Source organism: Scyliorhinus torazame, chromosome 11, assembly GCF_047496885.1.
Source record: "Scyliorhinus torazame isolate Kashiwa2021f chromosome 11, sScyTor2.1, whole genome shotgun sequence".
NCBI classification, from domain to species: Eukaryota; Metazoa; Chordata; class Chondrichthyes; order Carcharhiniformes; family Scyliorhinidae; genus Scyliorhinus; species Scyliorhinus torazame.
Genome location: NC_092717.1, coordinates 140325113 through 140348978, shown reverse-complemented (window position 1 = coordinate 140348978; position 23866 = coordinate 140325113). Strand labels below are relative to the sequence as shown.

Below are 23866 nucleotides of genomic sequence, written 5' to 3'. Positions count from 1 at the left end.
TAGTTGCTTTAATAATTTACAATATTATAACAGTGACTTAATGCATTTCAAAAGTACTTCATTGGTTGTAAAGTGCTTTTTGGCATCCTAAAGGATGCAATGTATGAAATCTATTTTTCTTTGCTTTCTTTATTTTGCCTTCTTACTGTGAGCTAAAAATTGGGATGTTCCTGTTTTCAGAATTTTGAACTTGTAAACATTGTTGTTTGAATACTGCACTCATTAAGAACAGAAGAAATCAGAAGAGGAACAGGCTATATGATCCCAAGACCCTATACCGCCATTCAGTTAGATCATCGGTGACCTGACCTTCGCCTCAGTTCCACTGTACTGTTTGTTCCCTACAACCTAGATCAAGAGTCTGTATGGGGCTACATTTTATGCACCTCCTCTGGGTGTATTTTCAGAGGAGGCGCATACAAAATAGGGCATCTGTCAATCCTACTACCTCCCCATTTATCCCAGAGCTGGGTGGGTGGTGGGCAGAATCTGCAGCCCACTTGCCACTTTTGAATAAATAATCAAAGACCAATTAGGCTTGTTACCAAGCCAGTTGACCTTGATAATTCGCTGCCCACTCCATAAAACAACAGGATTCAACTGACCTTTCATTCTTCACTAGTGTCCTTTAGAAGGATACTAAATGTCAATTTTCACTTTTGTTTAAACTTCTCAAATGCCTCTATGGCATCAGCCCCCAATTCTTCCAGAGCTGTAGCTGTGTGTTCATTGCTGTAGCAGTGGCCATTGTATTTTTGCACAATTCACCCAGTTTTTGCATTCTCTGGCACTAATTTGGATTGACTTTTGTTAATATAATGCAACATTTATTTTGTTGATAATATATGGACTTTATTCACAAATTCACAGAATTGTGACAGTCCAGAAGGAGGCAATTCAGTCCATCATGTCTGCATTGGCTCTTTTAATGAGCAGAGTACTTAGTACCATTCTCCCAGCTTCTCCCAGTAACCCTGTAGATTCTTCCTTTTCAGGTAACAGTCTAATTCCATTATTAATGTTTCTCTTTAACCTTCCTCCACCATACTCTTAGGCAGTACATTCCAGATCTTAACCAAGTGCTGCATGAAAAAGTTTTTTCTCGTGTTGCTTTTCTTTCTTTTTAAAGAAAATATTTTTTTATTTACATTTTCACATTTTCCTTCAAAGATTTACACCCCACCCACAAACAGCAAATGGTAACAAATACAAAATCAATCCCCTTAACAATACCAATGATCCCATCCTCCCACCACCCCAAACAACGGCCCACCTGTCAATATATGCACCCAATAAACCAAACCCTCCCACGGTGGAAACAAAAGGGAAAAAGAAAAAGGAGTCCGGGACCGCCCATGGTCACCATTTACCTATAGAGTCCACTCTCCCTCCCCCCCCCCCTACACTCAACGCCATCCAGCCTCTGAAAGAGTACCGTATATGATACCCAAGAGTTGTACACCCCCCCCCCCCCCCCCCAAGTCTCCAGCTCCTCCCGTCCACTGCCTCTTGTAAAACTCTTCCACCCAACCTCTGTTCCTTCCCCCCAACTTTCCACCCCGGCTAGACCACTCAGACCCTGTTCTGCCAGGCTCCGATGGCCGCAGCCCCTCCCCCCACCTCACTCCCGTTCACTGGCCGGCTTAAACCGGCCAGCGTGGAGGCCCCTGCCCGGGTCCCTTTCCCCCTTGCCCGGCCCTAGGAAAGCCCAGCGATCCCCTTTTAGCACACAAACCCCGCATATCCACCTACACCCCAAAGAGCCCTCATTTTGAGTCAAAGTCCCATCACTTCCCTTGTCCAAATATATACAACATTGGCTCCTTTAGCCCCTACACCCGCGCGCAGTGAAACAAAAAAGAAGAAAATACAGTCATGAGGTTACATCGGCACATGGCCATTTCTCAATTTGTCAGTTCTGCCACAGTTCTTCTGCCTTCGCAAACTCCTCCGCTGCTTCTGCCGTTCCAAAATAAAAGTCCCTGAGCTTATAAGTCACCCTCAGCTTCGCTGGATATACAATGCTGCACTGCACCTTGCTAATGTACAGTGCCCTCTTCACCTGGTTGAAGGCAGCCCGCCTCCTTGCCAGCTCCACTGTAAAGTCCTGGTATACACTTATACCAGTTCCAGCCCACTGCACCACCCACTCCTGCTTGGCCCAGCTCAGGACCTTCTCCTTCACACTGTACCTACGGAAGCACAGAGTCACTGCCCTTGGCGGCTCACTCGCCTTTGGTACCGGCCTCCACGACCGATGAGCCCAATCCAGTTCATATCGGGAGGGATCCTCCCCCTCCCCCAAAAGTTTTGCCAGCATCGCTTCGGTCCTTCAACTCCTCGGGCAGCCCCACAGTCCTCAAATTCTGTCACCTGGATCTGTTTTCCAGGTCTTCCATGTTTCCTCGCTGATCCTTGTTAATGTCCATCACCTTCCGCATCTCCTTCCCCATCGAGGCAAGTTGATCACCGTGCTGCAATAACGTCTCCTCCACTTCCTTCAGCGCCTCCCTTTGCTCTCGCACCTCCGCCACTGCGCTCGCCACTGCCGGGGAAATCGCTTCCTCCACCAGCGCACTCAAAACCTCTTCTTGTTCCTCACCGTCTCCATGCATTTTGCAAACTGCGCAAACTGCTTTTCGAATTACGCAGCCATCACCTTAGTTATTCCTTCAGCCGTAAGCACTGCGGCCTCCCCTGGTGCTCCAGCCTCCATTTTCTTTACTGACCCCGCGTTGACCTTTCCACTCCCCAACGGACTTTCAGCCGCTTTTTTCACGGCCGTTTTTTTGCTGGTCTTCGACATTCTTCTCCTCTGTGCTGTCTCCTGACTTTTACTGCCTTCGCTGGCCCTAGGACCGGGCGTTAACCCTCGACAATGCCGTTCCCGAACGGGAGCCCTCCAACGTGCGGCTGCCTCCCGCCCTCCGTCACCGGAAGTCCGCTTTTCTTTCTTTTGTCAATTATTTTAAATCTGTGCCTCTCATTGTTGATCCTTTCATGAATGAGAACAATTTCTCATTGGTGTTCCACAGGGATCAGTGCTGGTACTTTTGCTGTTTGTAGTATATATAAATGATTCCGAGAAAATGTAACTGATTAGTAAGTTTGCGGACGATACAAAGGTTGGTGGAATTGCATATAGCAATGAGGACTGTCAGAGGATACAGCAGGATGTAGATCAGTTAGAGACTTCGAGTCATTAAAAAAAAAAAAAACCTTTTATTGTCACAAGTATGAAGTTACCGTGAAAAGCTCCTAGTCGCCACATTCCGGCGTCTTTTCGGGTAAGCTGGTACGGGCCGCGCTGCTGGCCTTGGTCTGCATCACAAACCATTGAGCTAAACCAGTCCTTAAAGGTTTACATAGTGATTTACAAAACAGGCCCTTCGGCCCAACTTGTCCATGCTGCCCAGTTTTACCTCAGCTGGTCCCAATTGCCCACATTTGGCCACTTGGGCGCGGAGAGATGGCAGATCGAGTTTAGTCCAGACAAATGTGAGGTAGTGCATTTTGGAAGGGCTAATACAGGTGGGAAATATGCAGTAAATGGCATAATCCTTAAGAGTATTGACAGGCAAAGGGGTGTACAGGTCCACCGGTTACTGAGAGTGGCAACGCAGGTGGAGAAGGTAGTCAAGAAGGCTTATGGCATGCTTACCTTCATCGGCCGGGGCCTTGAGTAGAAAAATTGGCAAGTCATGCTGCAGCTATATAGAACCTTGGTTAGGCCACACCTAGAATATAGTGTTCAATTCTGGTTGCCACACTACCAGAAGGACGTGGAGTTTTGGAGAGGGTACTGAAGAGGTTTACCAAGATGTTGCTTGGTATGAAGGGCATTAGCTATGAGGAGAGGTTGGATAAGCTAGTTCGTTCTCTCTGGACTAACGGAGGTTGAGAGGCGACTGATAGAAGTCTACAAAATTATGAGGGGCATGGACAGAGTGGATAGTCAGAAGCTTTTTCCCCAGGGTGGAAGAGTCAATTACTAGGGGGCATAGGTTTAATGTGCGAGGGACAAAGTTTGGAGAAGATGTGCGAGGGAAGTTTTTTTACACAGAGGGTAGTGGGTGCCTGGAACTCTCTGCCAGAGGAGGTGGTAAGCAGGTACCACAGTGATGTCTAAGGGGACAAATACATGAATAGGATGGGATAGAGGGATATGGGCCCCAGAAGTGTGAAAGGCTTTAGGTTAGACGGGGAGCATGGTTGGCACAGGCTTGGCAGGCTGAAGGGCCTGTTGATGTGCTGTACTGTTCTTTGTTCTCCTTATCTACTCTGTCCATAGAGCTATTTATTAAGAACAAAGCTGTGTTACCACACATACAGAATAAAAAAAGAAGTGGAAGAATATTTACAATGGAGGAGGTAGTGTTTTGAGGGATGTTTGTGGCATGCAATGTTGTCCAAGTCATTTCAGAACGCCATGTAAAATTCAATCTTGTACAATTATTTATCTGCATATCTTCAAGGCAAATTTGATGCAGAAAAGAAATGCTACCACAATGACTGTAATCGAAAGCTTCATAATTTTTATCAGTTGGTCATTTCTTTTGTCATTCAATTCTTAATAAGTGTGCTAGATGTATATCAACAAGATCATCAACCAAATATACAGTGTCTGACTGAAAGCGAACTGTCCGTGCTTGAATATGCCACTTCTTGGGTAGTTGCCTTTGGTTTTCTATAGCAGCTATGATTTAGCGCAAGATCTTCCACCTTACTGCACGAATGTTCATACTTATAGGATAGAAAAATTATTATTTTTAATATGGTACACTGAACAATATAGACCTGAGATGAAGACATTTCACTCTCACCATGGCATTCACTTGATGACTTGCTTGCCTGATATGTGGCATCCCTGATTTTCTAGCCATTGAGGTCAATGGACAGAAAAATTCTAATAACCACAAATTGAAATTTAATGTAACCTTTATTCCAAAACTGAAAAGAATATTTCACGATAATATGGTTTTTTTTCATAACAGACACTTTCCTTTGACTTATTATTGTGCTGCGCTTTAGTGCATGATGCTAACAGCTACCTGCTGTTACCATGTTATGCCTTATGGTTCCCAGAAGTTCAAAATAATCATACTTCTGGATTCAGGTGCTGGAGGTTCATCAAATGCATTTCTAAGATCGCACTGCTGACTGATGCATTGTTGACGGAATAAACACTGTCGTGTAGTAGTGAGTGATCTGACATTATGGATTCATATGCATACTCATGAACATGTAATATTCCTGCATGATTTAGAAATTATTAGAATATAACACAATACACTTGATCCTTTCATGTAAGTTATTAGTATAGATTGTAAATAGTTGAAATCTCTACTCTGATTCCTGTGGCATCCAGTAGTTAGTTTGTCAACCTGAAATTGATGCTTTTAATTCCGTTTTCTGTTAATTAGTCAATCCTCTGCCCATGCTAATATATTACCCCCAACAATGCAAATGCTTGCACAGTGACCTTTTATGTGGCAACATAGCGAATGCCTTCTGAAAACACAAATACACTACATATACTGGTTCCCCTTTATCTAATTTGCTCATTACATCCTTAGCGAATTCTCATAAATTTGTCAAACTTTATAGAATCGTAGAATCCCTACAGTGCAGAAGGAGGCCATTCGAACCATCGAGTCTGCACTGGCCCATCAAAAGAGCACTCCACCCATGTCCACTCCCATGTCCACCCGCCGTATCCCTGTAACCTAACCTGCACAGCCTTGGACCCTAAGGGCGATTTTGCATGACCAATCCACCTAACCCGCACATCTTTGGACTATAGGAGGAAACCGGAGCATGTGGAGGAAACCCACTCAGACATGGGGGGAACACCACATAGACAGTTACCCCCGGAATTGCGAGCAGAGTCCCTGACACTGTGAGGCAGCAGAGCTTACGACTGTGCCACCGTGCTAGTGTCATTTTTAAGTTTGCATGTTAGCCACTTATATAAGGGGATTCATTTTCTTCCAAATGAAAGCAAATTATATATATGTGTCAGAAAATATTACAATATTACAATGATTGCTTGGATCCCTATAGGAAATGGTAGCATAGTGGTAATGTCACTGGGCTAGTATTCAAGAGACTCAGGATAGTGAACTGGGGACGCTGGTAGACTTCCCATCTTGGAAGCTAATTCAATTAAAATGTGGTATTGAAAGCTAATCTCGGTAATGGTGACCATGAAATTATCATCAATTGTCATAAAAACCCATCTGACTCACCATACTTCCTCTGGAGAAGGAAATCTACTGTCCTTGACTAGTCTGGCCTGAATGTGCCTCTGGAGCCATCAATGTTGCTGACACTTAAATGCCCTTTGAAATGATGAAGCAAGCACTCACTTTAAGGGCAATTAGGGATGGCAACAAGGCCAGCCCTTGATCCATCCCATGAAAGAATAAATATTTTTAAAAATGAATGATTTGGAAAATAATCAAATTGAGCAATTTTAAAATTTTTTAAAAAATACCCAATTCATTTTTTTTCCAATTAAGGGACAATTTAGCGTGGTCAATTCACCTACCCTGCACATCTCTGGGTTGTGGGGGTGAAACCCACACAAACACTGGGAGAATGTGCAAACTCCACACGGACAGTGACCCAGAGCCTGGATCGAACCTGGGACCTCGGCGCCGTGAGGCTGCAGTGCTAACCCACTGCGCCACCGTGCTGCCCGAATTGAGCAATTATAAAACATTTTGGTCCAGAGGAGGTTGACAAGAATGATCCCTGGAAGGAAGGACTTTTCATATGAGGAGCAGTTGAGGACTCAATGAAGTTTAGAAGGATGAGGAGGGATCTCATTGAAACTTACAGAATACTGAACGGCCCAGATAGAGTGAACGTGGAGAGGATTTTTCCACTAGTAGAAACTAGAACCTGAGGGAACAGCCTCAGACTGAAGGAACGCTTCTTTAAAATAGAGATAAGGAGGAACTTCAGCCAGGGGGTGGTGAGCCTGTGGAACTCATTGCCGCAGAAGGCTGTGGAGGCCAAGTCTCTGAGTATATTTAAGACCGATATCAATATCCATGACCATTGCCTCAATACTGGGGATATTGGCCTGGGAGAGTACACCTATCCTGCCAATGGATTTGCAGGATTTTGGTGATATCTCTCCAAGGATTTGAGATGTCTGTTGTACATTGTCCATGTTTCTAATACATAGAGGAGGGCGGGGACCATGGCTGCTCTGTAGACCATGAGCTTGGTGCTGGACTTGAGGTCTTGATCTTCAAACATGCTGTTCCTCAGGCATCCGAAGACTGCTCTGACCCATTGGAGTCGATACTGGATTTAATCGCCGATGTCTACTTAGGCTCCTGAGGTATGGGACATGATCCACATTGTCCATGGGACTCACCGTGGATCTTGATGGCCGGCTGGCAGTTTTATGTAATAGGAGTGGGCTGGTAGGGAACCTTTGTTCTCCAGATGTTTAATCTGAGGCCCATTCTCTCATATGCCTCGGTGAATGCTTCAACGATGGTTTGTAGCTCGGCCTCTGAGTGTGCGTTCACACGGGCGAGTCTGCATACTGCAGCTCGATGACAGAAGTTTGGGTAGTCTTGGTTCTAGCCTGGAGGCGTCGGAGGTTGAACAGTTTCCCGTTTGACCGGCAGCTCCACTTCACTGGTGAGTTTCAGGGTGATGGATTGGAATGTTGCTGCGAGGAAGATGGAGAAGAGCATTGGTGCAATCATATAGCCCTGTTTGTGGTGGTTCTGTGGTAATTCCGTTTGTGCAAATCAGTGCTTACATGTCATTGTGGAGCAGGTGGAGAATGGTGAAGAATTTCTGCGAATTTAAGGAGAATGTTCCACAATCCCTCACGGTTGACAGTCAAAGTCCTTGGCGAGATCAAAGAAGGCCATGTACAGAGGTTGATGCTGATCCCTGCACTTTTCCTGGATTTGTCACATGGATGATCATGCCCATTGTGCCTCTTCATAGAATCATAGAATTTACGGTGCAGAAGGAGGTCATTCGGCCCATCGAGTCTGCAACGGCCTTTGGAAAGAGCACCCTTCCTAAGCCCGTAACTCCACCCTATCCCCGTAACCCCACCTAATCTTTTTTGGACACTTGAGGGCAATTTAGCTGAGCCAATCCACCTAGCCTGCACATCTTTGGACTGTGGGAGGAAACAAGAGGCGCCGGAGGATACCCATGCAAACACGGGGAGAATGTGCAGACTCCGCACAGACAGTGACCCAAGTCGGGAATCGAACCTGGGACCCTGGAGCTGCGAAGCAACTGTGCTAACCAATATGCTACCGTGCTGCCCTCTTGATGGGCAAAAGCCACATGAGACTCGGGGAGGAGCTCTTCAGATACAAGGAGGAGGTGGTTGTGGAGAATTCTCGCAATGACCTTTCCCGTGGTAAAGAGTTGGGAAATCCTTCTGGAATTCCCGCAGTCGGACCTGTCTTCGTTCTTGAAGATGGTCATAATTAAGGTGTCATCCGACATGCTCTCTACCTTATAGACAAGGGGTTGAAGAGTTTATAGACTTTTGTCAAGAGTGCCTCTCCACCGCATTTTAATATTTCTGAGGGGATTCAATCTGTGCAGAGGCCTTGTTGTTCTTCAGCTATCAGTTGGCTTTTCGACTTTACGCCGAGGGTTATGATGAGATGGTGGCGGCTAGCGTGTTGGGTGATAGTGCTGTGGGCACATGCGCCGAAGGCTGTGTCTTGGTTGGGGAGGTCCTCAAAGTGCTCTCTCCAGCGGGTGTTGACTGTCTTTCTGTCTGTGATGTGCACCCTCCATTTTTGCTGCCAGTGGGGTGGATTCCTGAGTATTTGGACCATAGATGGTTTTAATTATACTGAAGAAACCGCACTCACCATGCTTGTCGGTGAGTTGCTGAGTCACCTGCGCTCTTTCCACCCACCATCTGTTCTTTAGGTTGTGGGTTCTTTGTTGCCACTCGACTTTCAGTTGCCTATAGGCTAGTTTCCTCTCACTTGAGATTTTGTGAAGCTGTGTAGCCATCTGGGATGGCCATGGCCCGATTACAAAATGGACACTTGCAAAGAATGCAGAGAAAATTGGACAATACTGAGAAACAAGCAGGTGCAAGGTCTGTCTGTTGATTAGAGCTTTGGCTCTCAAACAGGACAGAAACTGCTAAGCCATCTACATACTAATGAGCCATCTCCGGGGACAAAAGGGAAACATTTAGATAAATAATGTTAAGGCAGACACCCCACAGAGGAGACTCAAACAAAGCAAACCAACAGCCACCTAGGACATGCCCAGCAACCAGGGAACCCACCCCTCTATTGGAGGAAGATCGATAAGAATGATTGGGAAAGGCCCAATTAATTGAGTTCAAGGCCCGCCCAAAAGTTCGCGAAGCCCTTTTAGGTATAAAAAGTATTCCGCAAGAGAGAATCTTTCTTCTTTGGCCTTGGCTCTCAGTGAAGAGAGACCAGCCTAGCAGCTACGCCAGACCAAGTAAGTTCTTAGTCAACGCATGCTACGAGAACAATGCTCCTAGTTACTATCCTGTAAACATCTCAACCCAGCAACCTCCGAACCGAGCAACGGCTATTGTTCCTCTGACTGAGTGGGCGCCCAAAGCTAAGTATAGGCTTTAGTAATAGTGATAGTTTAGTTTGTAGAGTTTATGCATAAGTAGATTTGACTGTGTGTAAATAAATGAGCATTGCTTTTGAACTTACTAACTGCTGTATCGAGTTTGTGATCAGTATTCGGTTCTGAACCTTGTGGCGGTGTCGAAAGATACCTGGCGACTCTTGAGCAAACGTAATTAAACAGAGCCAAATTAAGAGATAACACCAAAGAGAGCAACATTTACTGGCGACTCCTGACAGGACTCGATTTAGAAGTGACCTAACCACTCCGGGAGAACCCAAAATTTGAATTGAGAATCCAATTGGAAACAGAAAAACCACAAGCGTAAGAACAGTACTGATCAAGCCTCTGAGATTCGGAAGTGTGTTAATACATGCGTACTAACAGGGATATATGGTAAACCTGAGAGATTTTGTTGCGTAAAACTGTCGGGAGTTTTGTAGGCCGGAAATTAGCGTAAGATGTACCCGTGTTTACATCACCACTTTATCACCCCCTGTTCCAAATTCAGTAGAGAACCTAGATAGAGAAAATGGCAATGAAGGCAATGGAACGCCTTATAAACCCCCAGGAATTTGAGGTCGCAGCGACCAGTAGAGTAGGACAGTGTCCCGTTTGGGAAGATGAGATCAGGAAATATCTCAAAGGGAAAGGATGGCCTCTTTGGAGTGAATTCTGCGCTAATGAGGAAACAGGTCCCGGGAGTATAGGACATACTTGATGGGAGAACCTGTCAGAGATACACAAGTAAGAGCTTAGGGAAAGCTCGCAAGCTGATGGCAATTGTGTCCTGTTTGGCACAATTGCGAGGCACAGAGGAGGTTGTTCGGATGCTCCGTAGAGAGATAGAGGAGAGAGACAGAAGTAGTGAGGTAGACGTGTGCGAGGTAGAGAAGGAGAATCGAGATTTAAAAGAGCAGTTAGCAGCAAGGGGCAGAGAGGTGGATGATGCCAAGTGGGCACATCAGTCTTGTCTCGCACATTTGAACAGCTTTCAGACACAATATGATAAGGCGCACCAGGACACGCAACGTGCGGTCTTGGTAAGACAAGAGACAGAACAGCAAGTCGAGAAATTGCAGAAACAGTGCAACGATTTAAAAGCGGCCCTACGAGCACTCCATACTTCCACGACGGAACAAAGGCAGAGCTCCGTCGACCACGCAAAGTGCCGGAAGCAAATTGCAGAATTGCAATCTCTGTTTTCCGTTCAAAATGGGTTTCAAAGCACATTTGGACCACAATTAGATCAAGAAAATGGCCCCGAATGGCAGGAATTGAACGAGACTGCCCATAGATACGGACATGGGACATGTATGCAGGAAAAACCCCAGATAAGGAAAGCGTCCCAACCCCCAACCGAACAGGCAGAACACACCCCCATGAACCATGTAACCACACACCGCAGGGCCACAGCAGAAGGAGAAGCAGATTTCCTTTATACATCCCCGTTAACCGTGACCCAATTACGGGACGCGTGTGGAAAAATTACACCGTTCCTTCCCACATCAGACCCACACCAATTTTTCACGAAAGTCAAACAGCAGGCTACCATGTACAGCCTGGACGAAAAGGAGCAAGTGAAGCTCACAGTTTTAAGCCTCAACCCTTCAGTCGTGGCAGCCCTTCCCGACCCACAGAATGTAGGAGGAGGCACACTCCAAGAGATGCACACAGCAATCCTTGATGCGATCGGCTTTAACAGAGGAGACCCTGTAGAAGGCCTAAATAAGTGTAGGCAAAAGAAGACAGAGCACCCCACAGCGTTTGCTGTACGCTTGTGGATTCACTTCACAGCAGTTTTTGGAGAGATAGTCCGCGCCCATTTGTCCCCAGATAATATGGCCAAATGGACCTGAATTCTAGTCTCCCACGGCACAGAAGCAAGAAGAAAAGCTTGCGCAAATTATGACCCCTCCGATGAGGCCCACAATGAAAAATGGGTTTTGAAGAGATTGTCCCGCGCTTGGGAGCAATCAATTGTAGGCAAAACTGCATTTATAACACCCAATGAAGAGCAGACAGAGATGAACCCAGTTAAAGCGCACCAGAAACCCGCATGGGTAAATGAGGGCAGGAACCCAGCCCACCCCAGCCCAAAGCTGAGGAATGCTACAACTGTGGCCAGTTAGGACACTTTGCACAAGAGTGCAACGTGCTCCAAAAGCAGCAGAGAAGCCAACAGGCAGGCACCCTAAACAGGAATAGGGCAAAGCCGATCCATAGCGTTAGCGCCCGTTCAGAGAATGCAAACATGAACGGCACCGACTGACGGTGTGCGGGTTCCCCAACTTGGGTCTGCGACACCCTTTGGGACAAGTCCAGTAGACCAGTAGTGGCAGGCAAAGTTCGGGGACAACCCGTAGAATTTCTTTGGGACACAGGAGGGGTTCAGAACCGAATACTGATCACAGACTCGATACACCAGTTAGTAAGTTGAAAAGCAATGCTCATTTATTTACACAGTCAAATCTACTCATGCACAAACTCTACAAACTAAACTATCACTATTACTAAAGCCTATACTTAGCTTCGGGTGCCCATTCAGTCAGAGGAACAATGGTTGTTGCTCGGTTCTGAGACTGCTGGGTTGAGCTGTTTACAGGATAGCAACTAGAAGCGTCTATCTCGTAGCGTGCGTTGACTTGGAACTTACTTGGTCTGGCGTAGCTGCTAGGCTGGTCGCTCTTCGCTGAGAGCCAAGGCCAAAGAAGAAAGATTCTCTCTTGGGGAATACTTTTTATACCTAAAAGGGCTTCGCGAACTTTTGGGCGGGCCTTGAACTTGGCCTCAATTAATTGAGCCTTTCCCAATCATTCTTATCGATCTTCCTCCAATAGAGGGGTGGGTTCCCTGGTTGCGGGGCGTGTCCTAGGTGGCCGTTGGTTTGCTTTGTTTGAGTCTCCTCTGGGGCCGGGGTGTCTGCCTTAACATTGTTTATCTAAATGTTTCCCTTTTGTCCCTGGAGATGGCTCATTAGTATGTAGATGGCTTAGCAGTTTCTATCCTGTCTCAGAGCCAAGGCGCTAATCAACAGACAGACCTTGCACCTGCTTATTTCTCAGTATTGTCCAATTTTCCCTGCATTCTTTGCAAGTGTCCATTTTGTAATCGGGACGTGGCCAACCAAGATGGCTACAGCTGTTAATTCAGGGACTCCTAGCGTTTGCGGTAAAGGAAATCCTGGATTTCGTCAAACCAGTCTTGGCGTTTCCTGGTTGAGAGCCCCAGGTGCTTCTTCTCGCAGGTGCTGACTATGGTGGCTTTTAAGGCAGACCAGGTGCTCTGGACATTCTGTGGCTCTGGCTCGTTGGTTATCACCAGGCTAGACACCAGCATTGAAGTCGGCGAGGAGAAGCAGCTTGTCCTTTGGGATGAAGAACAGCAATTGGTCAAGGCTGGAGTAGAACGCCTCTATTGTCTCGGCCATTGCATCTCGGGTTGGGGCGTAGACACTGATGGCGGTGATGTGCTGCTTTTGGGACAGGTTGAGCCATATGGGTCTTGAGGTGTTCGCTTACCCCACAGGAGGGTTCATTGAGATACCCAACCAATTTGTTTTTTATGGTGAAGCCGACCCTGTCGAGATGACGTTCTTCTTCTGGTTTGCCTTTCCAGAAGAAGGTGTATCTGCCACCTGTTCTTTAAGCGAGCCCTCTCCTGTCTGTCGTGTCTCGCTCAGGGCGGTGATGTCAGTGTTGTGGTGCTGGAGTTCCTGGGCTATGATGGCATTACGATGTTCAGGTCTGTTGCTGTTGGGGATGTCCATAAGGGTCCTGACATTCCAGGCCTCAAAATCCATTTGGGTGGGTGGGATGGCGGTGGGGTGCAAAGATGCCTTTGTGGGAATTCTTTTAATGTGAGGTGGTCGTGGCTCATCAACCACCACAGGATCCCAGCGAAGTGAAGTCCTGGCCCAGTGGCAGGGAAATCCAAGATGACTGGAGATGGGTTTTGCTGTAGAACAGGGACTAACAAATACTCATCAACCACCAATCATCTGCCTGCCTGTCAAGGATGTCACTTTTAAAGAGTGATGTCATTTTCCCGCACTCTCGTGCCTTGCAGTCTGCCCCTCTCGCCCCTCTGCTGGGTCCTCTCCTCCTTGCATGCACTAATCCTCTTACTCCACTGCTGCTCCTCTCGCCCCGCTGCTGCTTCAGACAGTTGTCAGCTTTTCCAGACACACAGCCTTCGAGATATCTGCAGTACTTTAATTCGGGCCTCTTGACAATCTCTGATTTTAATCACACCACCATTGGTTGTGGCGTCTTCAGCTGCCAAGACACTAAGCTCCTGAATTCTCTTCCTAAACCTATCTAATGCTCCTTCCTCCTTTGAGGCTCTCCTTAAAATCTGCCTCTTTGATCTAGATTTTGGTCATCTGTCCTAATATCTCCTAATGTGTGCTTGCCCTCCTTGGTTTACTAATGGCACCAGTTCAATTAGGTTCAAGTTCATTTTCTGGAGCAAATTGTTTTGATACTGATACCAGTGTTCCACAGACTTTAATCCTCTCTCCTGCATCACTTTTGTAATTTTAGAATTGCATATACTATAATGTAAGCCTCATCCCAAGCAACTTAATTTTAGCTGTTAGTTCAGTTCGGAGGTTGTGGCTCCAAGCATCATTCTGGGACTTGAACACATAATCTAGACTAAAATTGTAACACAAAGGAGATGCTGCATTGGTGTAAATACTATCTTGGGATGGGATGTTGAATTGTGATTTCATTCAGCATTCAAGTAGATATAAATATCCCTTGACACGATTGGGAGGAGGAGGAAGAGAATTCCTTTGATCAGCACCATTAAAAACAGATTCGCTGGTTATTTATCATGCTAATTGTGGAATGTGGCTGTGTGCAAATCAGCCACGGCATCAGTATACATTACAACAGTTTATTGGTTCTGAGCAATGTTGGAATATGAAACAAGATGGGAAAGGTGCTCTCTATGTGGGCAGCACGGTAGCATAGTGGTCAGCGCAATTGCTTCACCGCTCCAGGGTCCCAGGTTCAATTCCGGCTTGGATCACTGTCTGCACATCCTCCCCGTGTGTGCGTGGGATTCCTCCGGGTGCTCCGGTTTCCTCCCACAGTCCAAAGATGTGCAGGTTAGGTGGATTGGCCATGATAAATTGCCCATAGTGTCCAAAATTGCCCTTAGTGTTGGGTGGGGTTACTGGGTTATGGGGATAGGGTGGCGGTGTTGACCTTGGGTAGGGTGCTCTTTCCAAGAGCCGGTGCAGACTCGATGGGCCGAATGGCCTCCTGCACTGTAAATTCTATGATAACTCTATGATGTGTAAGATGATTCTTTAATTGCTTTGCTGGCATCTGACGTTTGAGTTTAAATGTAATTTTATTTGTAATCGATAAAAATTAAATCTTTGTGTTAAACTTTCATGTGGTTTTTTTTTACTGTGCATTGAGTATAATCTGCTTATGAAATTTGATTATTAATTTCTTTGTTTGGATAGGCGCAGCAAATATTGCCACTCGGAGCTCTGAGGAAACTGCAGAAATCACGTGGAGCTCCAGTGACAGTAATTTGTCAGATGGAGAGGTACTGATGGATAACTTGAGAGTTTTAAAGGAAAGAAGACCTGTCCTGAAAGGCCAAAGTACAGTGAACTCTTACCATCGATACATTTGTCTGCTCAACTCATTAACAGACAGTCAGTCCAGTGAAGGCAAGTAATTTTCTGTCAAGTGTCTCGAAGTACCTGGTATCATAGAATCATAGATCATAGTATCTGGTAGTTAACATGTTGACTGAGTAGCCAAGGATCCTCAGATTTTATATAGTTCAAGGTTTAAGATAAAACTTGGCAAGTTTTAATGGGAAGAAATTAAATCGAAAATAATGTTCAACACGCCCTCGTTTTCTACAGTAGATTGAATTCTTAAACAAACTTTGTTGGCAGTGGTTGTAAAGCAGTCTAAATTATGACAATGTAAAGGATTCACTCATGCAATGAAAGTCTGCACCTTGTACAGAATAAGAGCCAAAATAGGTGATCCAGTATTAAATAGATCACCTATTACATCAGTCTCATCTCATCAACATCAACTTAAAGTATAAACTAAGATGACCCTGTTACAGAAACTCACTGGAACATCTTGAGGGAAGCCCAGCCAGAGAACTTTACATGCAAATGTGGTCCTAGTCTGCTCTACTGCAGTACACTGCTCTGACTCATTACCCTGCAGCTGCCTTACTGATTGTGGACATGCATGAGGATGATATCGAGGATACTTAAGTACACTTCAACTGAGTGGCTCCTGTAACGATCTCACATTGACCTGCTTGCCATTCGCTGCACCACCATTGTGCTTACTGAATTGAAAAAGCCATGAGAAAAACAGACATCCCTATTCACAAAGATTTGAAAAACCCACCAAGAAAACTCGTTAAATCTTGCAGCCATTATAAGGAGGAGCAGCTAATATTTATGCGGCTGGTACACTGTATTTCTTGCCACACGCTGGAACAGGAAATCGGTGCCGCTGTTGTCATCAGTCTGTGCCTGAAACAGGAAGTCAGCACCTACTCCTTCCATAGGTGCGTGTGTGGTGCCAGTGATGCCATTGCTGTATGCCCATTGTTTGCTGAATGCTCGCCACCCACTTTCTCATCCTAATCGCGTTCCTCTCGTCGCTTCACTGGCTGGCGCTGCTCCACTCAACAATTAGTGTGAAATTCGTGCTTTTTAGACAAATATAAAACGTAAAAAGAGTTATTTTGTTGGTCGAATGTATAAATTAGCGAAACTAAAGAAAGATCTGCTTATGGACAATTCCAGGATTTATCAGCTCACTAAAGAAATACTTAAACCAAACGAGTCTCTGAGTCAAATAGCCTTCTTGCCCTTTCATTCAACCACAGGTACTATTGTTTTCTCTACTGCAGCACGGTAGCACAGTGGTTAGCACAGTTGATTCACAGCTCCAGGGTCCCAGGTTCGATTCCTGGCTTGGGTCACTGTCTGTGTGAGTCTGCACGTTCTCCCCTTGCCTTAATGTTGGCCATGATAAATTGCCCTTCGTGTTCAAAAAGGTTAGGCTGGGTTATGGGATAGGGTGGAGGCATGGACTGAAGTAGGGTGCTCTTTCCAAGAGCCGGTGCAGACTCGATGGGCCGAATGGCCTCCTTCTGCACCGGAAATTCTATGATTCTACTTGTGTAATTCAGCTTCATTGTCCTTTGATGCAGGCAACAGGCAGAGATGTCACATGCACTTTGACTATTAGCATTGATCGTGTCTCCTGTCATTACAAAGGTAGCAAAGGCAGCTGCAGCTGGTATTAATCACTATGTAGATGGATAGAATTGTGGGATGTGCAGCACAAAGAACCAACATCTCATCATTGATTTGAGTTCTTTTGAATACAGTGGACAGCCTGCAACCGAATACACACATGGCTGATGTGGCCACCTGCTCCATAAATGGAAGAGGGATGACCCACAGAGTGGTTGTGGTCATGAGTGCTAGATCATGGACACATCACATCAACCTTATTCCTCCACTTGATTTCTCAGGAGGCCAAATGGATAGTCAAACTAGACATCCCATTATAAACATTTCCTGTAATTTGAAAGTAGTCGAGTTGGATCATCTGAATGAAGAATTCCAATCTGCATTTATAGTGATCAAGCATTGAAAGGCATTATTATAAGAGGATAAATTGCAATGCAGGAAGTACTTGTTGGGTTGTTTTTGTGTTTCCTGACACTAACTTTTTGACTTCATTCATGCAAATAATTGATATAGAAGATTTACATAGAAGTAATTTGGGTATGTAAACAAAATTAGACATTAAGATAAAAGTAAAATTGGAATTTAATCATCAGTAAAGAGAGATAGCAAATTGAGGTGTTATTTTAGCAGACTATGCTGTTAGCCAGGAACTTAATGGTCGGAAACCCATTTGGAGCATGCCTGCAATGTTTGATATATCTTGCTGGTGAACATGGCTTTGGGGATTTGTTAAATTATCCCTTAGCGATGAGGTATTTCCCTTACAGAGGAAATAATTCTTGACATATTTCCATGTGCTTAGCTACAGAATGCCAGTAGCAGAGGCTAAGGAGTAAGCTGGTAGGTTGACTGGATGGATGGGGAGTGAGGATTGGTTCTGGGTGGAAGGGAACATTTTTAATAGAAAGAACAGAATTAAGATTTCTCATATGGATTTTATTTTTATCATTTGTGCACAGTGGAATTCTGACTATAAGAATATGTTAGGACGCATTGAAGGTTGTCTTAAAACACATCCTCCTGCAGTGATTGGATGGTTCTAACTTGGATTTACATAGAACATACAGTACAGGAAGGAGGCTATTTGGCCCATCGAGTCTGCACCGACCCACTTTATGCCCTCTTCCACCCTGTCCCAATAACCCCATCTAACCTTTTTTTTGGACACTAAGGGCAATTTTCGCACTGAGCATTGTCTACCGTTCTGCCAGGAAGTCCAAGAACGGTTGCCACCGCCTGAAAAACCCTTGCACCGATCCCCTTAAGGCAAATTTTACCCTCTCCAATTTAATAAACCCCGCCATATCATTGATCCAGGATTCCACGCTTGGGGGCCTCGCATCCTTCCACTGAAGAAGAATACTTCGCTGGGCTACCAGGGACGCAAAAGCCAGAATACCGGCCTCTTTCGCCTCCTGCACTCCCGGCTCCCCTGCAACCCCAAATATTGCAAGCCCCCAGCCGGGTTGACCCTGGATCCTGCCACCCTCGACACCATCCTTGCTACGCCCTTCCAAAACTCCTCCAGCGCTGGGCGCGCCCAGAACATATGGATGTGGTTTGCTGGGCTCCCTGAGCACCTAACACACCTGTCCTCACCCCCCAAAAAAACGGCCCATCCTTGTTCCGGTCATGTGTGCCCTGTGCAGCACCTCAAACTGTATGAGGCTGAGCCTCGCGCACGAAGAGGAAGAGTTCACCCTCCCAAGGGCATCTGCCCACGTCCCCTCCTCGATCTCCTCCCCCAACTCCTCCTCCCACTTACCTTTCAACTCCACCACCGAGGCCTACTCCTCCTGCATCACCTGGTAAGTTGCCGTGTTCTTCCCCTCTCCAACCCACCGAGAGCACCCTGTCCTGTACCGTGCGTGGCAGCAGCAGCGGGAATTCCACCACTTGCCGCCTGGCAAACGCCCTGACCTGTAGATACCTAAAGGTGTTCCCCGGGCTGAGCCCATACTTCTCCTCCAGCTCACCCAAGCTTGCGAACTTCCCATCCACAAACAGGTCCCCCAACCTTCTTATCCCTGCCCTGTGCCACCCCGAAAACCCTCCATCTATTCTCCCTGGGACAAACCGGTGGTTCCCCCGTATTTGGGTCCACACCGAGGCCCCCACTTCCCCCCTGTGCCGCCTCCACTGCCCCCAGATTTTGAGGATAGCCGCCACCACTGGGCTCGTGGTATACCTCATTGGAGGGAGTGGCAGCGGCGGCGTTGCCAGCGCCTCCAGACCCGTACCCTCACAAGACGCCGTCTCCAGCCTCTTCCATGCAGCCCCCTCCCCCTCCATCACCCACTTGCACACCATCGCCACATTGGCGGCCCAGTAGTACCCACAGAAGTTGGGCAGTGCCAGCCCCCCCCCCCCCAAAATCCCTACTTCGCTCCAGGAACACCCTTCTCACCCTCGGAGTCCCTCGCGCCCACACAAACCCCGTTATGCTCCTGTTGACCTGCCTAAAGAAGGCCTTCGGGATAATAATGGGGAGGCACTGGAACAGGAACAAAAACCTTGGGAGCAGCGTCATCTTAACTGACTGCACCCTACCCGCCAGGGACAGCGGCAACGCGTCCCACCTCTTAAACTCCTCCTCCATTTGCTCCACTAGCCTCGTGAAATTAAGTCTATGCAGGGCCCCCCAGCTCCTGGCCACCTGGACCCCCAAATACCTGAAGCCCATCTCCGCCCTTTTTAGTGGGAGCTCGCCAATCCCCCTCTCCTGGTCCCCTGGGTGAACCACGAACAACTCGCTCTTCCCCATGTTGAGAGCATGTCCAATCTACCTAACCTGCACGTCTTTGGACTGTGGGAGGAAACCGGAGCACCCGGAGGAAACCCATGCAGACACGGGAGAACCTGCAGACTCCGCACAGACAGTGACCCAGCGGGGAATCGAACCTGGGACCCTGGTGCTGTTAAGCCACAGTGCTAACCACTGTGCTACCTTGCTGCCCAACCATAGGGAACATGTTGGTGACCCAGAGAAAGATGTATGTAATGTATATATGTAAAAATTCTCGAATGAAAATGCAGACTTCAGCCATTTTTTAAAAAACACATTGATATTTCAAAATTGTATCTGCTTTATAATAGCTTGATATAATGTACACCAATCTATAAATGACACTGTTCTGCTTTTATTCCTGGGAGATGTACCTATGTGGCCTGTTGTCAGATGTTTAAGATCTCCTTGCCTGAAGTGTCATCGCTGCCATAAGTGGCGAGGTGCTAAAAAAGTCGGGTGGTTTCTGCCCAAATAAATGACTGCAGGACTTCCTGTGAAAGCTACTGAGGGGAAACAAGAAAGGGCTTTGGAAAGAAAAATTCAAAAATGACGGCCATTGTGTAAATCACTGTTATGGTACCTTTCCCAAACTCGTTTCATTTTCTTACTTTTGCTATGATAACTATACAACTCAGCTGTCTGGATTGTGCAGACTGACTGAAAAGTGTAAAACAACACTAGTGGTCATTTCATATTCTCTTCACCAGCCAACTTCTAAAAGCTGCAGGTGAATTCCAATCCTGACCCAGGTCATAATTTAGAAGCAAGGGGCACGATTTTACAGCCACACCTGAGCGAGAATGCGATGCTGCCTTTATGTTGCGGGAGAGGCCAAAATCGAGAACTGTGTTGGGCACCGATCGGTTTGCTCCCATTGATGAAATCAGGATCTCGCTGTGGAACGAATAATCGCCACCTAATGCCAATCTCCATACAATTATCAGGAACGACCCCCTATCTGACGGCCTCCCGTGATCTAACCGGTGCGGGTGGCACAGTGATTAGCACTGCTGCCTCATAGCTCCAGGGACCCGGATTCAATTCCAGCCTTGGGTGACTATCTGTGGAGTTTTCACTTTCTCCCTGTGTCTGCGTGTGTTTCCTCCCTCAGTCCAATGTGAGGGTTAAGTGGATTGGCCGTGCTAAATTGCCCCTCAGTGTCTAAAGGTTATGTGGAGAAATGGGGATGGGGTGGAGGTGTGGGCTTAGCTAGGGTGCTCTTTCAAGGGCCGGTGTAGACTCGAAAGGCCAAACGTAGATGCCATGATTCTAACCGTGTCCCTGGCAAGTGGGGTGTGGGGCGGAGGTTGGTTGGGGGTGGGATGTGGGGGTGGGATGTGGGGGGGGGGGGGGGGGGTCTTAGCACCTGCAGGCCTGCCATGCCACCCAGTGGATTGTGTGTACCATTATGGGGCCAACCCCACCCCTGCCTGTCTGAACCACCGACCCCCATAACTCCCACTGACTGTGGAGGCCTCCGGCTGTGTGGCTGAAAGCTATCGCTAATAGGGCATTGGCAATCTTAAGTTACGTGAGCATTTCACAGATCCCAAATGAATTCCTGTGGGTAGGCATGCCATGAAATAATAATAATGTAGCATGTGGGAGTTATTGCGATGCCTGGACACTGTGCCTGAACATTGCAGGAAGCAAGACCATATGCAGCTGTCAACATCGGACCACCCAGGGGCTGAGCCCCAGCACAGGGCAAATCTCCATGACCAGAGAGCGGGTGTGTGCACCAGGGAGGGAACTAGGTCCAGGTAACGTTATGTATGGGTGTCTGGGGCACTTCCGGTTGTGATCATCGAGTGAGTGGTCACATACAGGTGGCTCCTGCTTAAAGGCACTTTTTACCCAATACTGGGTGGAACTTTGATGATGAGGCGTAAATGAATGTTGGAGGAATAGTTTACCCCGGGAATGGTATGTCTGCTGGTTACCAGACCCGGCAGAAAACAGTGAGAGATTTGGCTGAAAAGTTGGAACAGGCTTGTGCTGCAGCAACAGCCACTTTGAACATGCAGGCGGGGGAAGAGCTGATGCAAGCTGGAAGGCCCCAGATGGACGAGCTGATGGCTTTTATCAAGGCAGAATTCCATCAACAGAGGAAAGAAATGCGTGAGGATCGCGTGAAGGTCATCGAAGAAGCTGTGCCGCCCCTGAAGAGGAGAAGTGTTTGGAGGTGCAGGGGTCATAGATTCGGCAGATCGAAGGAGTGATCTCGGACCACAGCGATCATGTGGTGTCTCTGGAGATGGAGGTGGGGCTCCTAGGGGACCTGTGTAAAACGTTGAGGGCAAAGGTGACGGAGCAGGAGAATGCCTCGAGAAGGCAGAACCTGCGAATTGTGGGCCTGCCTGAATGAGTGGAAGGTGTGAGTGCCACCAGGTATGTCTCGAAGATGCTGGTGAGGCTGATGGCAGAAGGGGTGCTAGATAAGGCGCCTAAAGTAGACAGAATGCATAGGTCCCTGAGGCAGAAGCCTAGAACTGGGGTGCTGCCACAGGCGGTGATCGTGAAACTCCACAAATTTGTGGAGAAAGAGAAAATTCTGCGATGGGCCAGGGAGAAGCGTACCTGCGACTGGGAGGGGAAAACCTCCGAATTTATCAGGGAATCAGAGCCGAGTTGGCAAAGCGGCGGATAGGTTTCAACAAGGCCAAGGCGATTCTGTACCGGCACGGATAAGGTTTGGGGTACTCTACCCTCAAAAATGGGAAGGATCCGGTGGAATGTGGGTCGTATAGACCCATATCACTATTGACCACGGATGTGAAAGTATTGGCTGAGTTGTTGGCGGGGAGGATGGAGGACTGTGTCTCGGGGGTGGTTGCAGAAGATCAATCAGGCTTCGTGAAGATGGCTGTTGAATGTGGTGATGAATCCGTCAGGGGCTCTGGGACTGGAGGTGGTGGTGTCCATGGACGTGGAGAACGTATTTGATCGGGTGGAGTGGCGGTACTTGTTCGAAGGTTTGGGTTTGGGCTGAGATTTGTGGCATTGCTGCGGTTGCTGTATGTGGCACCAAGGGTAAGGGTGAGGATGAATGATATGAGCTCACAAAGCTTTGACGAACACAGGGGTACAAGGCAAGGGTGCCCAATGTCGCCATTGCTGTTTGCGCTGGCCATAGAGCCGTGGGGAGGACTCTGCTACATAGGCAGCAGGGGGGATTGGCGTTGCCGAGCTTGCTTCATTATTATTGGGCGACAAATGTGGATAAGGTGCGGCGGTGGTGGGAAGGAGAAGGGGTAGAGTGTGTTAGGATGGAGGAGGAATCTTTGAAGGGGTGTAGTTTGAGGGCTATGGTGCCGGCAGCATTGCCAAGGCTCTGAGTAGGTATTCACAGAGCCCCGTGGTGCAGTCCACGGTGAAGATATGGAATCAGCTGAGGAGGCATTTTAGGATGGAAGGAATGTCGATGCTAATGCCGCTGTGCCAGAATCATTGGTGTGAGCCGGGGGGGATGGATAGTATATACAGGAGGTGGAGGGAAGTGGGGCTGGTCAAGTTGAGGGATTTGTATTTGGAGGAAGGGTCGCCCATCTGGAGGAGCTAAGGGAGAGGGTAGAGCTGCCGAGGGGGAGTGAGTTCAGGTATCTGCATGTTAAGGATTTTGCGCGAAAGGTCTAGAGGGGGGTTCCCTAGGTTGTCAGCATACACCCTACTGGAGCAATTGCTGCTTCCGAATGTGGAAGGGGAGGGAAGGATTGGGGATATATACAAGTGGCTGGGGGGAGCAGGGAGGTGAGCGCGTGGCGAAGATCGAGAAATGGGAAGCGGAGTTGGGAGGGGAGATCAATTGGGGAGTATGGAGTGAGGCACTGCGTAGGGTAAACGCAACCTCCTCTTGTGCCAGGATAAGCCTGATACAATTTAAGGTGATACACAGGGTGTATATGACTCTGGCGAGAATGAGTGGGTTTTTTCAGGGGGTAGCAGATGACTGTGAGAGGAGTGGGTGGGGGCCAGTGATTCACCTGCACATGTTTTGGAGTTGCGAAAAATTGGGACGATTCTAGGCGGGAGTGTTCGCGGTCTTAGCATGGGTAGTGGAGAAGGAGGTGGACCCGGATCATTTGGTGGTGATATTTGGGGTTTCAGAGAAGCCGGAGCTCAAGGAGAGGAGGAAGGCCGATGTCGTGGCCTTCGCCTCTCTGCACGGTGGCGAATTTTGCTGG

At 47.4% G+C, this 23866-nt stretch overlaps 1 protein-coding gene across 4 annotated transcripts in view; it reads left to right on the top strand.

Annotated features, from left to right (window-relative positions):
* The window catches only part of spidr (scaffold protein involved in DNA repair), a 452785-nt gene that overhangs the window by 39667 nt on the left and 389252 nt on the right, over positions 1–23866 (top strand). For all 4 annotated transcript variants that reach the window (XM_072467811.1, XM_072467809.1, XM_072467808.1 and 1 more), the window contains exon 4: positions 15113–15325. In XM_072467811.1, coding sequence (XP_072323912.1) covers positions 15113–15325 — 213 coding nt within the window. The remainder of the gene's footprint in view (positions 1–15112; positions 15326–23866) is intronic.